Genomic DNA, 15773 nt, shown 5'->3' with positions numbered 1-15773 from the left:
GTTTTCGAGGCCTGGTGCCTGGACCACGACATGGAGCCATCCAGGGCTTTGATTGCGGATGTTCTGGCCTTTTTACAGGCTGGTCTAGCTAAGGGATTGGCCTTTAATTCTCTACGAGTTCAGGTGGCAGCCCTTGGGTATTAGGGGAAAGGTGCAGGGCATAGCTCTAGCATCTCATCCAGATGTGGCTCGTTTTCTGTGTGGGGCTAAACATCTGCATCCTCCGGTTTGGAACACCTGTCCCTCGTGGAAGTGGATCTGGTCCTCCGCACCCTCTGTAATGTGCCTTTTGAGCCGTTGAAGCGAGCGAGCCTGAAAGATCTGACGTTGAAGATAGTCTTCCTTGTAGTTATCGCCTCAGCACGGCATGTATCGGAACTTCAGGCCTTATCTTGCAGGGAGCCCTTCTTAAGGATTTTTGAGGACAGGGTTTCCTTTCGAACAGTTCCCTCCTTTCTCCCGAAAGTGGTGACCTCTTTTCATTTGAATCAGTCTGAACTCCCTTCCTTTGCACACCTGGATTCTTCTAATTCCGAGTCTAAGGATTTAAGAAAGTTGGACGTGAAACGGGTGTTGCATTACTTGGAGGTTACAAACAGTTTCCGTGTCTCGGACCATCTTTTTGTGTTGTGGAGTGGTCCCAGGAGCAGTCTTAAAGCTTCAAGGGCCACTATTGCGCACTGGCTGAAGGAAGCTATTGTTTCCGCATGCTGGGGTACATTTTAAAACACAGCGCGTGCGCATACTTTTGTTCGCGCACCAGGCGCTACCTCTATCGCACAAATCATGCCTGCTAGAGGCTACCTCTATCGCACAAATTATGCCTGCTAGAGGCAGGCGTAACTTTGCGCGGGCCGGCTTCCGCGTGCCATGTTCCGGTCCGGGGGCTGGTCCGGAGGCCGCGGCACCGCCCCCCGACACGCCCACCCCAAGAAAGCCCCGGGACTTACGCATGTCCCGGGGCTTTGCGCGCGCTGGAAGCCTATGCAATATAGGCTCGGCGCGCGCAGGGCCGTTTTAGAAGGGTTACGCGTGTACCTTATGCGCGTAACCCTTTTAAAATCTGTCCCACTTAATTCAAGGCTGGCTGGTTCTGGTTGGTCTCGGGGCTCATTCTTTTACTCGTGCTGTAGGCATATTGTAGAGCTGCTGGAGCCAGGTTAAAAACTTATCCCCAAAGTTCATGGCCTTTAATGCAGCGAACAGGAAGGGCCAGTGCACCATATCGAAGGCCTTTTCTGCGTCCACTGATAGCAGGACCAGGGGCAGATGTTCCTTTCGGGCCCACCACATCAAATCAGTAATTTTGCGGATATTGTCGGCGGCCATCCGTCCCGGAATAAAGCCTGCCTGATCAGTGTGAACAAGCTTATTCATGACTCTATTCATTCTGTTCGCCAGAATTTTGGCTAGTAATTTGAGGTCTACATTAATAAGGGAGATGGGTCTGTAGGACCCGCAGTGAGAGAGATCTCTCCCCGGCTTCCCCAGGATCGTAATCCCCGCCACATTAGAGCCGGGCCACAGCTGACCGCCTTCCCTCAGGGAGTTAAACAACTCTCGCATGGGCTCCAACAAAGAAGTGGAAAATGTTTTGTAAAACTGAGGAGTAAATCCATCGAGGCCAGGTGCTTTGTTAGCCTTGAGGTCTCCTATAGCCTGCTGTATTTCTATGAGTGATATTTCCCGATCTAAAACATCCCGCTCTTCCTCCTCCAATGAGGGGAGTGTGAGAGAGCCCAAATATTCCTGAATCTGTTCTTGGGTGGCGCGAGTGGAAGCTGCATACAGAGTTCCATAAAACTCCTGGAACCTGCTGCGTATTGCTGGGGGGGACGTTATAATCTCCCCAGCTGTGTTTCTGATAGCTAGTATTTGATTTTGTGTTTGCTTTAGCTTTAGAAACCTAGCCAAGAGTTTCCCGGAGCGATTGCCCCATTCATATTTTTCTACGTTCAATAAAAACAATTTGGCTGCCATGTCAGCTTCTGTTAACGCCCTCAGATCATCCCTCGATTTCTGAAGTTGTCGATAAACACGTGTGGAGAGCGTTCTTTTATGCTCGTGTGCTAACTGTGTTATCTCCCCCATTATTCTTTGTTTCGCTTGTTGCTGGGATTTCTTAACATATGTGCCTCTAGAGATAAATCTACCCCTCAACACCGCTTTCAAGCAGTCCCATATCAGGGCAGGTTCCCCATCATTGGTCCCTAAATACTCCTGGATATCAGCCTGTATTTGGTTACGGAAAGCCTCATCATTTAACAAGGAATCATTTAATTTCCAGGATTTAAACCCAGTAGTGTCTGGTGTCAGTTTGATCTCCGCCGTGATGGATGCATGATCCGACCACGTTATGGGATGTATCTCTAAGGCTCCCACCCTATTCATAAGTGACTTCTCCAGCAAAAAATAGTCGATGCGCGAATATGTTTGATGAGGAGGGGAGAAGAATGTATAATTTCTGGACAGGGGATTCAACTGCCTCCATCCGTCTACTAGATTCCATTTGGACATCAGAGATTTCAACCCCTTCCTATGAACTTTAGTACCCTCATGCCCGCCCCCTGAATTGTCCAGTCTGGGATCCTGAGTCAGGTTGAAATCACCCACAACAATTATCACACCCTCTCCCTCCCTGGCCAACAGCGCATCCAGCTGCTGGTAGAAGCCCCTCTGATCGGTATTGGGAGTGTATATGTTCAGCAGGGTGAAGGTGGTGCCCTGATATTCAAAACAGACCAAGATATATCTGCCCTTGTCATCTCCTATATGTCTACGTAGTATAAAGTCATGTCCCTGTCTGAATAATGTGCAGACGCCGACATATTTGGCTGCCTGGTTAGCAGCTGAGAAATATTTATGGGAAAACTGGGGCCAGTTAAGAAGATGTTCGTAACGCTTCTTTAAATGCGTTTCTTGCAGGCAGATCACCATTGCCCCCTGATCTAAGATTTCTTGTCTGAGTAAGTGCCTTTTGCGGGGTGTTTGCATCCCTTTAACGTTAAGAGAGAAAAGTCGTAGCGCCATCATAAAACATCACAAGGTACCTGATCCGCCTGGCCCCTCTCATATCTATACCGTCTACAGACTGCCTGCAGCGGGGGACTCTGACCCTCAGGCACTGGTGTGAGTATGCGCCTATAAGCGGATAAGAAATGCACAAATATCCGGTATACACAGTTAAACTGACCCTTCCCGACCATCCCATGGTGCTTCACACTACCCACACCCTCCCCCCCCCTTCCCATCCCCATTCTGAATCCCTCCTGCACGAGCCAACGCTGTTTGGCCTGTCAGGAGAGTGTGTGAGATCAGTGAAATCATAATGGCAGTAAACCCCTACTCCAGTATTGCCTTCAAACCTTTAAGTAACCATCAACCCTCCCTCTTAACATGTAGGGACTAGCAATAAAAATTAAGAGCAAGCATAAGCGAGTATCCCATTCATCTATAACATTGATATAAGCAAAGCCAGCTGGTCAGGGCAAACAGTAATTCGTGCATAGCTACCAGACGCCAGTTCTCCAACCGGCTTAGGAACCTCTGGCAAGATAAAATGTTCGCAAGTATTGCGGTGCATTCCTTCAGTCACCCTCCGGGCGCATGGATCCGCTGTTGTTCCTTCGTAACCGGCGACCTCCGTTCTCCACCCGTTGCCAGCGTGGCCGCTCCGGTCCCTCCCGCTGTGGCAATGGCGCAGTTATTTTGACCGGGAACCCAGCTGAGGACAAGATGGCCGCCGCATCTACCACACTGTTGGCTTTCGTTGTAATGCCTTTGATAGTGACTGCAATGCCCACCGGAAACAGCCATCGGTACCTCATATTTTCTTGCCGCATAACAGCAGTCACTGGTTGGTATTCTTGCCGTCGTTTCAAAGTGAGGGGGGATAGATCAGCGAAGACTGAGATTTGATGGGATTCCCACTCCCACGATTTCTGTTTTCGCGCCACTGATAGCACTCGCTCCTTTAGCGGGAAGCGAAGGAAACAAGCGATGATATCCCGCGGCTGATTGCCGGCTCGGGGTCCCAAGGTGCGGTGCGCACGCTCGATGTCCACAGCCTCAAGGTCAGCCGATTGTCCGCCATCCTGCTCCTGGGCCAAGAAAAATCGGCACAAAGATCTAACCACTGCCGCACAGTCACCATATTGCTCTGTCTCTGGGACGCCCCGGAATCGAAGGTTACACCTTCGGTTCCTATTTTCCAAGTCCTCAAGCTTGGCTGAAAGTTCTACTGTGGTTTGGTGCAGGGACATGCCCTGTTGTTGAAGTCTGTCAATTTTAATTGCATGGCCCTCCAACCGCACATCGCAATCGTCGACCCTCCGGCCTATGTCCGCCATTTCCTCCCGTATCTCCGCCATTTTATCCATCATTTCCCGTTTGTTATTCTTCATGTCCTGGCGCAAGTCTTGAAACCATTGCCGAAATTCGGTTCTTGTAGGCATTAGCGAGTCAGGATGTGGCTGTTCGTCTGAGGCATCGCCTTCTAGGCCATTTTCAATATCCAACGGCGCTGCTGTGTCGCCCGTCATGGAGGCCCCAGATCCTCCTTCCCCCTTGGTATAAGAAAATTGCCGTAAATCGGCACCTTTTTTTTTGGCTGCCATGGAGGTATGGAAGATCCGCGTTGTTTAATGCAATTTGTGCTCGGCTGTGTGAAGGATGGATGCTGATTAAGCTAGTAGATTGCACTAGGCTCACCGGAGCTCCGTGGTCAGGCTGCCATTCAAGCTCGTGACGTCACCGTCTCCAGCTGGTCTCGGGGCTCATTCTACTCGATCACAAGCGGCCTTGTGGGTGGAATGTTAGCAGGTGTCGCCACAGGAAATTTGTCGAGAGGCTACGTGGAAATCTCCACACACATTTGCCAGGCATTACTGCCTAGATGTCCGGGCCCCAGAGCCTGGTTCCTTCAGGGCTAGTGTGATCCGAGCGGGACTCTCAGTCCCACCCTTGTTAGGGAAGCTTTGGTACATCCCAGGAGTCTGGACTGATCCAGGTACGTACAGGGAAAGGAAAATGTATTCCTTTCTTGCTAATTTTCGTTCCTGTAGTACCACGGATTAGTCCAGAGTCCCGCCCATGGGGAAATGGAGAGTCCGCTCGACCGATTGTTAGTCATATCTTGTTGTTTTATCATATACGGTATGCCTCCCTTTACAGGGTAAGGGTATATGGGCATGGTTTTGTTCATTCTGTTTAAGTTTTCATTCCCTCTGCTCTTCAAAGGGGGGGGGGGGGTGAAGTTTGGTTATAGTGGAAGTTATAATTTAACCTTTCTGCTTGGATACAGTGTAATACTGACAGACTGTAGGTGGCACCTCAGTGTATAGGGCAGAGTCAGTTAAAACTTCTGTCTCCATCCTGGGTTTTGCCTCCATCTGGAGGGGAGGCAAAACCCAGGAGTCTGGACTGATCCGTGGTACTACTGGAATGAAAATTAGCAGGTAAGGACCAATTTTCCTTTGCCAAAACGAATAAGCAGCTTTACCACATGATAAAATAAAGGGCCTCATTCACAACTACCACAAAAGACTGTAAGCCGTTATTGCTGCAAAAGGGGGGCAATACACAATATTAAGAACTAAGGGTATGCAAACTTTTGAACAGGACCATTTTTTTATTTCTGTGGTTGTTTAATGGTTGTGCTATTCTGAGATGCATAATAGTTTTAATTTGAAACCCATTAAAAATAAGACCTTTTTTTGTCTGATTACTCATGTTTTCTTAAAATGCCTCACATCTTACAAATTCTGCCAGGGGTATGTAACTTATGAGCACAACTGTATGAACCAACTAGCATGAGATGCCATCTCCTTTAACCATAAGAGAGATCCCTCACAGTGCCTATTAACTATAGATCCAAAAGTTGTCTTTTACAGTCCTAGGAGAAATCTCTCAAGTTAAACAGTTAGCTTACAGTGGCTGTAGAACAGGGGTGGTGAACTCCAGTCCTCGAGGGCCACAAACAGGCCAGGTTTTCAGGATTACCACAATGAATATGCATGAGAGTTTTGCATACATTGGAGGCAGAACATGCAGATCTATCTCATGCTATATTCATTGTGGATATCCTGAAAACCTGGCCTGTTTGTGGCCCTCAAGGACTGGAGTTTGCCACCTGTGCTGTAGAAAGTCTACATGCCCTTCCCAAATGTTCACCTTTTGTTGCTTTTTAACCTGGAAGTAAAATGAATTAAACCAGTGTGTTCCATGTATCCATATAACCTACCCCACAACTTCCAAGTGAAAAATATATTCTGGAATTCCTTAGGAAATGAAGTAGAAATAAAAACATGGACTAGCTTGGTTGGGTAAATGTTCACCCCCTTTGTACTTCTGTAGCAATCTGAAATATTTAAAGCTCTGTATCCAATCTCCTTCAAAAGCACGTACTAAGTGAATTGGCCCCCACCTATGTTAAATTGTACTGATTCACATGGTGAAAGGATAATTCAGCAGTTCCTGTTGGTTCTCTTTGCTTTGTTTTTATACCCAATCCCAATCTGTGGAAGGGCACAGATTGGGATTGGGTATAAAAAAAAACTTCAGCATCCTTGAAGCTCTGGAATTTGTTGCCAGAGGATGTAGCTAATGCAGTTAGTGTAGCTGGATTCAAAAAAGGTTTGGATAAGTTCTTGGAGGAGAAGTCCATTAATGGCTATTAATCAGTTATACTTGGGGAATAACCACTGCTATTGCATCAGTAGCATGGGTTCTTCTTAGTGTTTGGGTAATTGCCAGGTTCTTGTGGCCTGGTTTTGGCCTCTGTTGGAAACAGGATGCTGGGCTTGATGGACCCTTGGTCTGACCCAGCATGGCAATTTCTTATGTTCTTATGTTATGAATATCCCTCAGAGCATGGTGCCAGACTATCATTAGGAAGGTGAATGGCAGCACCACCAAGAGCCTAACTAGATCAGGACCAGCCTTCCAGATTGGATGATTGAGCAAGGAGGAGGCTGAGGCTGATAAGGGAGGCAGCTAAGAGTCCAGTGGCAACTCTGAAAGAGCTACAGTCTTCCATGGTCGAGACTGATCAAAGTGTGTATGTGACTGCAATATTCCAAGCACTTCTCAAATCTGGCCTATGTGGTAGGGTGGCAAAAAGGAAACCATTATTCAAGAGCGCCTATTTTGAATCCTGTTTGAAGCATGCAAAGGAAAACTCTGGGGATACTATAGCCATGTGGAAAAAGTTTTGTGGTCCGATGAAATTAAAATAGAACTTTTTGGCCTGAATACAAAGCGTTAAGTTTGGTGCAAACCTAGCACATTATCCAGAGAATACCATCCCAACTGTGAAGCATGGTGGCGGCAGCATTATATTGGGATGCTTCTCCTCAGTAGGGACGGGGGCATTTAGCAAAACAGAAGAGACAATGAATGGAGAAAAATACAGAAAAGTCCTTCAGGAAAGTCTGCTGCCCTCTGCAAGAACATTGAAACTGGTATGGAAGTTCACCTTTCAGCACGATAACTGCTGGAAGCACATCGCTAAAGCTACACTGAAATAGCTAAGGAACAAAAAAGTAAATGATCTGGCGTGGCCCAGTTAGATCCCCAACCACAATCCAATCAAAAATCTGTGGCATGATTTGAAGATTGCTGTCCATCAACATGCCCCAAAAACTTGATAGCTTGAACAGTTTTGTAAAGAATAATTATCTAATATTGACAAAGGTACGCAAAGTTAGTGAAGAACTATCACAACAGACTTGCAGTTGTAATTACTGCCAAAGGTGTTTCCACTGAGTAATGGGTGGAGAATTATGTGGCTGTTAGAATTCAGTTTTGTGTTTTTTAATAGGGATGTGCATTCGTTTAATTCGTTTCATACGTTTCCCATTACATGCCAATTAGATATGCATTCGTTTCATATTTGTATGAAACGAATGCACATATGCTTTATCCCCCAGTGAAACATTTTTGGCTGTTAAAGATGTGGTGTATGTGAGTGGAAAAATAAACTCATCTAAATACATGCCAGTCTGATGCATTTATATAACACTATGAAAAATGTTCAAGGGAGGATAGACTTTCAATAGCCACTATTATGGGAGCATGACACAGAATATTTCATTCTTCATGGCTTTAATTAATAGGGCTGTCCTCTCTGTTGCTTTCTTTTCCAGCATGTGAAGCAAAACCTGCAGGAGGAGCTGAGCAAGGTAGGAAAGGGGACAGGAAAGCCCCTGTGTGTTTATAACCAGAGCTAACTGAATCGGAGGGTTTCCTAAAGCTGACAGGCTCATTTTATCTAATTGTCTTAACTATACAGAGGTCAGTGTTCAGTAGGCTGGCGAGTGGTGGCTTTGGAGGCTTGGGGGTAAGTTGGGGCTCTGGGTGGGGAGAGTGGGATGGAGAGCAGGAGTGAATTTTCACATAGGGTGGGGGGGGGGGGGGGTTCTCTCAGGCTGCTATGACCCAATATTTTTAAATTAATTTGGGCGTTAGGGACATGGAAGATTGGCCCTGCTTTCCTGGCAAGATTTTTTTTTTTTTTTTTTAAATTAACTTATCTGGCTGTATGTTGATGTAAACTGCTTTGAGTCAAACTTGTTTTGAGAAAGGTGGTATAAAAGCAACTTCCCTTTCCCTGTACGTACCAGGATTAGCCCAGACTGCTGGGTTATGCCTCCCTTCCAGCAGATGGAGACGGTTCCTTCGGACGAAGTACGAACCGGCAGATATTCAATTTATTTTCTGGTTCCGAAGAAGGAGGGCTCATTCTGTCTGATTTTGGATCTAAAGAAGGTCAACAGAGCTTTCCGCGTGCCCCGTTTTCGTATGGAGACGCTACGTTCCGTAATTGCCTCAGTCGGAAATGGGGAATTTCTGGCGTCGCTCGATTTGATGGAAGCGTACCTACACATTGCAATTCGGGAGGACCATCAGCAGTATCTCCGGTTCATGATTCTTTGCAAGCATTACCAATTTCAGGCCTTTCCCTTCGGTCTGGCTACCGCCCCCCGCACCTTTACCATGGTGGTTGTGGCAGCGGTTCTCCAAAGAAAGGGGATCCTGATCCATCCCTACTTGGACTATTGGCTCATTCGAGCAAAGTCAGAGGAGCTATGCAAGGCGGTGGTTGCCAAGGCGGTGCAGACTCTTCAATCTCTGGGGTGGATCATCAATTCAGCCAAGAGCCAGTTGTCCCCTGCACAGGTCCTGGATTTTTTGGGGGCCAGGTTTGATACGCGGATCAGGAAAGTCTTCCTTATGCAGGAACGGATACACAAGCTCATGTCTCAGGTTCGGCAGCTATTGTCCCTACCAGTTCCCAAGGCGTGGGACTACTTGCAAGTGCTTGGTTCTATGGCATCTACTCTGGAGTTGGTCCCATGGGCTTTCACCCATATGAGGCTGTTGCAGAGGGCTTTGCTCTCATGGTGGGATCCCAAATCGGAGGAGTTTCAGGTTCCTTTACCACTCCAGGAGCCAGCCAGGTCCAGTCTAGCTTGGTGGTTGATCCCCAAACACTTGTCTCAGGGAGTGGATATGGAAGTCCCTCAGTGGGTCATTGTGATGACAGATGCCAGTATTTCCGGTTAGGGGGCAGTTTGCAGGTCTCAGGCGGTGCAAGGCCAATGGACGCAGCAGGAGGCGCAACGGTCCATCAATCATCTGGAGACAAGGGCGGTACGGTTGGCCTTGCAGAAGTTCCTGCCTCTGGTTCATCGTCGGTGAGAGTTCTCTCTGACAACGCAATGACTGTGGCATACATCAACTGGCAAGGAGGAACAAAGAGCCGTCCCATGGCTACGGAAGCAGACAAGCTCATGGCCTAGGCGGAGGTACATGTGCTCAGGATAGCGGTTTCTCACATAGCCGGGGTCGACAACGTTCAAGCGGATTTTCTGAGTAGTCAGAGATTGGATCCCGGAGAGTGGGAGCTGTCCGAGGCGTTCGAGTTGATCACTCATAGGTGGGGGATTCCCCATTTGGATTTATTGGCGACTCGGGGGAATGCCAAGGCGCCACGCTTCTTCAGTCGCAGAAGGGAACATGGGGCAGATGGAGTGGATGCTCTTTTCCTTCCATGTCCTCGTGACATTCTGCTCTACGCATTCCCTCCTTGGCCTCTGGTAGGCAAGGTCGTGAGAAAAATAGAGGCCCATCCGGGGACAGTGGTGCTGGTAGCTCCGGAATGGCCACGGAGGCCGTGGATTGCGGCTCTACTCAACCTTGCAATAGACGGCCCACTCCGGCTGGGTCATCTTCCGAATCTCCTGTGGCAGGGTCCAGTATTTTTCAACCAGGTGGATCACTTTTGTCTAGCGGCTTGGCTTATGAGAGGTGGCAGTTGAGAAAGAAGGGATATCCGGATTCGGTGATTTCCACTCTTTTGTGGGCTCGCAAAACGTCCACCTCTTTCGTATGTTCAAGTCTGGAAAGTTTTTGACTCTTGGTGTAATAGGTCGAAAGGTTCCCCTAGGCAGGCCTCGATAGCCCACATTCTAGCCGCCTTGGAAGAGGGTCTGATGAAGGGGGCTAGCTTTCAGTTCTCTAAGGGTTCAAGTGGCGGCGTTAGGCTGTATGCGAGGAAAGGTGGATGGAGCTTCCATAGCAGCACATCCAGATGTGGCATGTTTCCTTTGAGGTGCTAAGCACTTAAATCCGCCACGTCGAGCTGTTTGTCCATCCTGGAGTTTGAATTTGGTCCTTCAGACGTTGTATGAACCTCCTTTTGAACCGCTCAAGTGCGTTACTCTGAAGGACCTTACGCTCAAAGCAATGTTTTTGGTAGCTATCTGCTCGGCTCAGTTTCTGAGATTCAGGTTCTATCTTGTTGCGAACCTTTTCTTAGGTTTTCCGATTCTGGTGTTTCTCTGAGAACAGTGCCATCCTTTCTTCCTAAGGTTGTATCGGCTTTTCACGTGAACCAGTCACGGGCGAGTAGTTCCAGACGGTCTAAAGGCTCATTCGCTTCGTTCTCAGGCTGTGTCATGGGCAGAAAGTCAGTTAATTTCCCCCAGGAAATCTGTAGGGCGGCGATTTGGAAATCTTTGCATACCTTTGCTCAGCATTACCACTTGGATGTTAGGGCTCCAGATTCCGAGAGTTTTGGTAGCGGTGTGCTTTGAGCGGGGCTTTCTAGGTCCCACCTCATGTAAGGCGGCTTGGGTACATCCCCGCAATCTTGACTGATCTGGGTACGTACAGGGAAAGGAAAATTGGTTCTTACCTGCTAATTTTCGTTCCTGTAGTACCACGGATCAGCCCAGATGCCCTCCCAGTTTTGGATCTGCTCGGGAGTTTTCTTCTTTTGTCACGCTATATAGCAGGATGAAGACTTTGCATGTGCTCCGATTATTTTGCATAGTTGATTTTCTTACATTTGGTTTAACCATTTAAATTTTGGATTCCTGTTACCAGTTCTATTTCTGCTTTGATACTGTTTATACTGCAGGTGGCACACCGTACTTACAGGGGTCCCCTTGAAGTTTTTCTCTGTCTCCATCTGCTGGAAGGGAGTCATAACCCAGCAATCTGGGCTGATCCGTGGTACTACAGGAACGAAAATTAGCAGGTAAGGACCAATTTTCCTATGTTGAATATAGCCAGTTAAGCTTAAAGTTATCGAGGTACATGTACCCTCCAAACTTTAGGACTATTAGAATATCCGAGATATCCATCTAAGTTATCATATCTTCATCCTGCTCTGGAATGCCCCAAAGCACCCTTGAATTTTCTAACTTTTGCTGGGTAACTAAGCTGGGCAAAATTTAGCTGGTTAGAGATGGGATATTTAGATCTCATGGTTTGTCCAGGTAACTCGAGTTATCAAATCCCTTTTGAATATTGACCTCACAGTAACCCAAATATAATGAACAGAAACATAAATGGAGAGGATCTAACATTCTAGATCAGGAGTGATCAGTCTTTCATGCATCAAGAGCCAAGAAACTAGAATTCACAATATTAAAGAGCCTCACGTTTTAAAGAGACTGTGGGAGAGGGGAAAAGCCCAGATCCCTTGAACACGGAAGTTGGTTTCAATAAGGATTCCCTGCTCCCCCACCCCTCAACTCACCAGTATCTCTTTCAGTACTCCCACCCTGTCCCAACCTCTGTCTGTCTGTCGCTCTCTCTCGCTCCTCAACCTGTTCTGACAAGCCTCTCTATCCTCCCTGTTCCCACCAGGCTCTCAGTCTCTTCACCTGTACCAGCCAGTCTCTCCAATCCCACCAGTGTCTCTCAGTCCTTCCACCCACTCCCCACCAACCTCTCTCAATCCTCCCACCAGTCTCTGTTCCCCCCCCCACCCTGTCTTCACAAGTCTCTCTGTCCCTCTACAGACTTTCAATCTTTGCACCAGTCTCTCTTGCTTTCAGTTCCCTGACCTTGTGCCCACCAGTCTCTCTTGCACCCTCTCTCTCTCTCTCTTTCCACTCTGTCCCCACCAGTCTTGACTCTCAATCCTTTTCCCTGTCTGTCTCTCAGCAGCCCCAGGAAAACATCCTCCACACCACAGAAGAATGACAGAGGGTCAGTGGCTGTAACAGAATTCATTTCATCCCACTCCTTGTGCTACTTTACACGCCCACACTCTCCTTCCCTACCCTCTACTCAGCACCAGTATCCTCATACTCCTCCTCGCTTTCTCTCTTGCCCTGTCTGCATCCACTCACACTCTGTTCCTGACCCCAATGCCATTTTTTTTTTCTTCTTCCTTTCTTAGTAGCCATCTCTGGTTCTCTGTAATATATCTTCCACTATCACCCTTCTTCCTGTTCATACCCCAGATCAGGAAGACTGGGAGGAAGAGAAGACATTCACCTCCTCCTCACAGCATTCATTGCCTGGGGCGGGGTGTGGGGGTAGGTGGCACAGGGAATTAACAGGCTCTTCTTTGCTCAGTTATGTTTTTCTCCCTGTTTCAGCCCCTACTTTCCTGTCCTCTGCAGTGCTGCTAGGTTGCCATGGGACAGGAGAACAAGAGAGACATTTTTGCAAATGATAAAGCCACATGCGGCTCCCGTGCCACAGAGTTGTCACCCCTGGTCTATATGTAGTATTTCTTGTCTCCTGGAATGGATAGGCCTACAATACACACATTGGCCACAAGATGGCACTAATGCTGCATAGGAACAACAGATCTGAGGGGTTGAAAATGAAAAAAAACAAACAAAAACAACTTATAATGTAGTTTGGATGCAGAGTAGACACAATTTATTTTTTCTCTTCGTTTCCATGATTTCTTGATATTTTTCCTCCCTTCCCCTTCCCACATTTACTGAGATACTGACCAAATGCTTAATGCTTGAGCACCACATTCTGCAGCTACGGCACCAACTGTATATACGTCAGGTTTATGATTTGTGGTGTTTAGCTGCAAACCAGCAGTGTGCCTATCATATTTTTCTCACTTAAGCATGTTTTTTCACAGACTTCAGAAAAGTTGAAGAAGAAACAGGAGAGGTAAGGAGAGGTCTTATTTTGTGCTCCAGGAGGTGAATGTGAACCTCCTGTAGATTCCAGTACTGACACTAACCCTTATATTCCTTGGGTGATGGAGAAATCCCGTAACGTGTGAGGGGTGTCTCGTCCATATATTATTTGTGGCTACTGTGTCTTTGTTCCATTGCTTTTTAATTCAGGAAACTTCTGTGAGGCTTTGTTCTCTGTACAGGCATAATGCCAAACACCTCTGGAACACTTGGCGTGCTCCTGCAATGTGTGTAAATTAGGATTTCAGATCTTAAATTTTAACCAGAAAACATTGCCCCTAGTATTCTCTCACCCCTCCCCTTGCTGACTTGGATCCTCCACCTTGTTTTTTGTACCTTTTCTGCACTGACAACTTCTCAGCTGCACAAATGTATGTATTTATTTCAGCTGGAAAAGGTACCCAGCAATAGTACCTGCACAGCAAAAACACCAACAAACACCACATTTTTGTGCCCTCAAAGATACAAACAAAACAGCTAAATTTACAATTTATAAATACCTAAAAATTAGAAGCCTTATGTATAATAGTGTTACTCAGTTTGCTTTATAGCCAAAGCCTTCTCAGCAAGGTAAAGAAATACTCAGTCTTTTAGCCTTTTTAGAATATTAGTCTTTATTCACAGTGTTCGAGTTGGCCAGGAGCCAGCACAGCTGTGGCAGAGATGCAGTACAGACAGATGCAAGGCCTTTGTTTGCTTCCTAGCTCCTAATACATACAAATTTCATTCTTGTTCATACCCAGATCAGTCCAGGCAAGTGAGTTTTGCATCTCTACCAGCAAATGGAGGCAGAGAACAAAAATTGAGGCACTACTATATATCTGAGAGTGCCACCTGAAGTCCCTCAGAATTTCTGTCTCCAGCAAATGGTAGATGTACAAACCCACCATCTGAGGAAAAGAAAAAGATTAGTGAGAATGTTTTGGATTCAGAGCTCCCTGAGGTGTTAGTCTCCTTCATAGACCATCCCTCAGGTGACTGGGGGTTGGGAACCTCTGGCTGGTTTAGCCCGTTGGTGTCTGGAGGTTCTGATCGCCAAGGGACTGGCTCCCTTGCGACCTCTAAAGTCTCCACTTACAGCCTATCTGTTCCTGAAGGGAAGTACCCTTGTTTGTTCCTATTTGTATTAAGTTTTGTTTGGGGGGGGGGGGGAAGTGGAGTGTGTATTTTATTGACAAAGCAGGAATTTGTCAGGCTCAATGGTCAGGGTGCGTTGGATGCAGTGCGGTCGGTGCCGGCAGGATTGGGAGAGTGAGTGCCTTGTGCTATTCTTTCTTCGCTCCAGGGGTCTCGAAGGCTGAAGGTTTTTTCCCACGTGAGGTTAGGCTCGGCCGGGGTGCCACGCGGCGGTCACAGGTGAGGCTTAGTTTTCCCATGCACCGCTTCTGCAGTTCGTGGTGGCACTATGTACCCAGCAAGTGACCGTGTGTGTGGCCTGTGTAGGTACCCATGCACTGAGCTCGGCGGTCCTCTTCCTTTACGATCATGTGTTTAATGGCACCCAAGTCACTTGAGGCTGCCTGCAAGGATGTGTGCGGTCTGTGGTCAGCATACCTCAATATGTGGTCCTTGTGCTCGGGCTGTGCCTCTGGAGCAGAGGGGACTTCAGCAGGGGCAGCCATAGGAAAAAGGGAGCTCCGGTGGTTCAAGCCCGTGGTTGCAGGCTCGGAAGGGTCCCAGAACACTGAAGGTCCACAGGGGTTCGCGGGCAGGGACAGTCTCCTCCCCTTTCGCCAGTCGCCCTGTGGAAGGTCATGAGGGGGGAACTGAGTTGGACAAAGGCCCACTGGGTCAGGGGTCTGAAGATCTGGAAGACTTTTCTCAGAGTTTGTGCTTCTGCTGCAGAAGGCCTTCCTGGCAAGGAAGGGGGGGGGGGGGGGGGAATGTTCCCGAAAGGAGCAGCTTTGTCGCACTTCCAAAAAGCCTAGGGAGCATTCTGGTGGTTCAGAGATCCATTGTGCTGGCTCAGTCTGGACCGCGCAGGTGTGGGAGCTGATCCAGATGAGTCGGGAGATTCTGGGGATTTCCAGGAGGATTCTCCGGATCCTCAGGGAGCAGATACGGATGTGGCCCTGAATGCAAATCTGGATGTTCACAAGGATGATCCCGATCAGGACGTTTTTCCAATTTCTGAGGGAGATGATCCTCGAATGGTCTGTTTGTTTAAAAAGGAGGAATTGCGTCCCCTGATTCCCCAGGTGCTGGAGGAACTCAGGGTTAAGGTGGCTCAGGAGGAATCCGATAATGAGGGCGTGAATCCGGTCCTGGACGGCCTGTGTGGACCACCTAGTGCTTTTCATTTGCCTAAGA

The 15773-nt window shown here is 47.8% G+C and overlaps 1 protein-coding gene across 2 annotated transcripts in view; it reads left to right on the top strand.

Annotated features, from left to right (window-relative positions):
* Positions 1-15773, top strand: part of GRIPAP1 (GRIP1 associated protein 1) — a 364281-nt gene that overhangs the window by 100235 nt on the left and 248273 nt on the right. For both annotated transcript variants that reach the window (XM_029610458.1, XM_029610468.1), the window contains exons 10-11: positions 8145-8180; positions 13403-13434. In XM_029610458.1, coding sequence (XP_029466318.1) covers positions 8145-8180; positions 13403-13434 — 68 coding nt within the window. The remainder of the gene's footprint in view (positions 1-8144; positions 8181-13402; positions 13435-15773) is intronic.

Source organism: Rhinatrema bivittatum, chromosome 1 (genome assembly GCF_901001135.1).
Source record: "Rhinatrema bivittatum chromosome 1, aRhiBiv1.1, whole genome shotgun sequence".
NCBI classification, from domain to species: Eukaryota; Metazoa; Chordata; class Amphibia; order Gymnophiona; family Rhinatrematidae; genus Rhinatrema; species Rhinatrema bivittatum.
The sequence above is the reverse complement of the archived record's forward strand: the minus strand, read 5'-3'. Positions and strand labels throughout refer to the sequence as shown.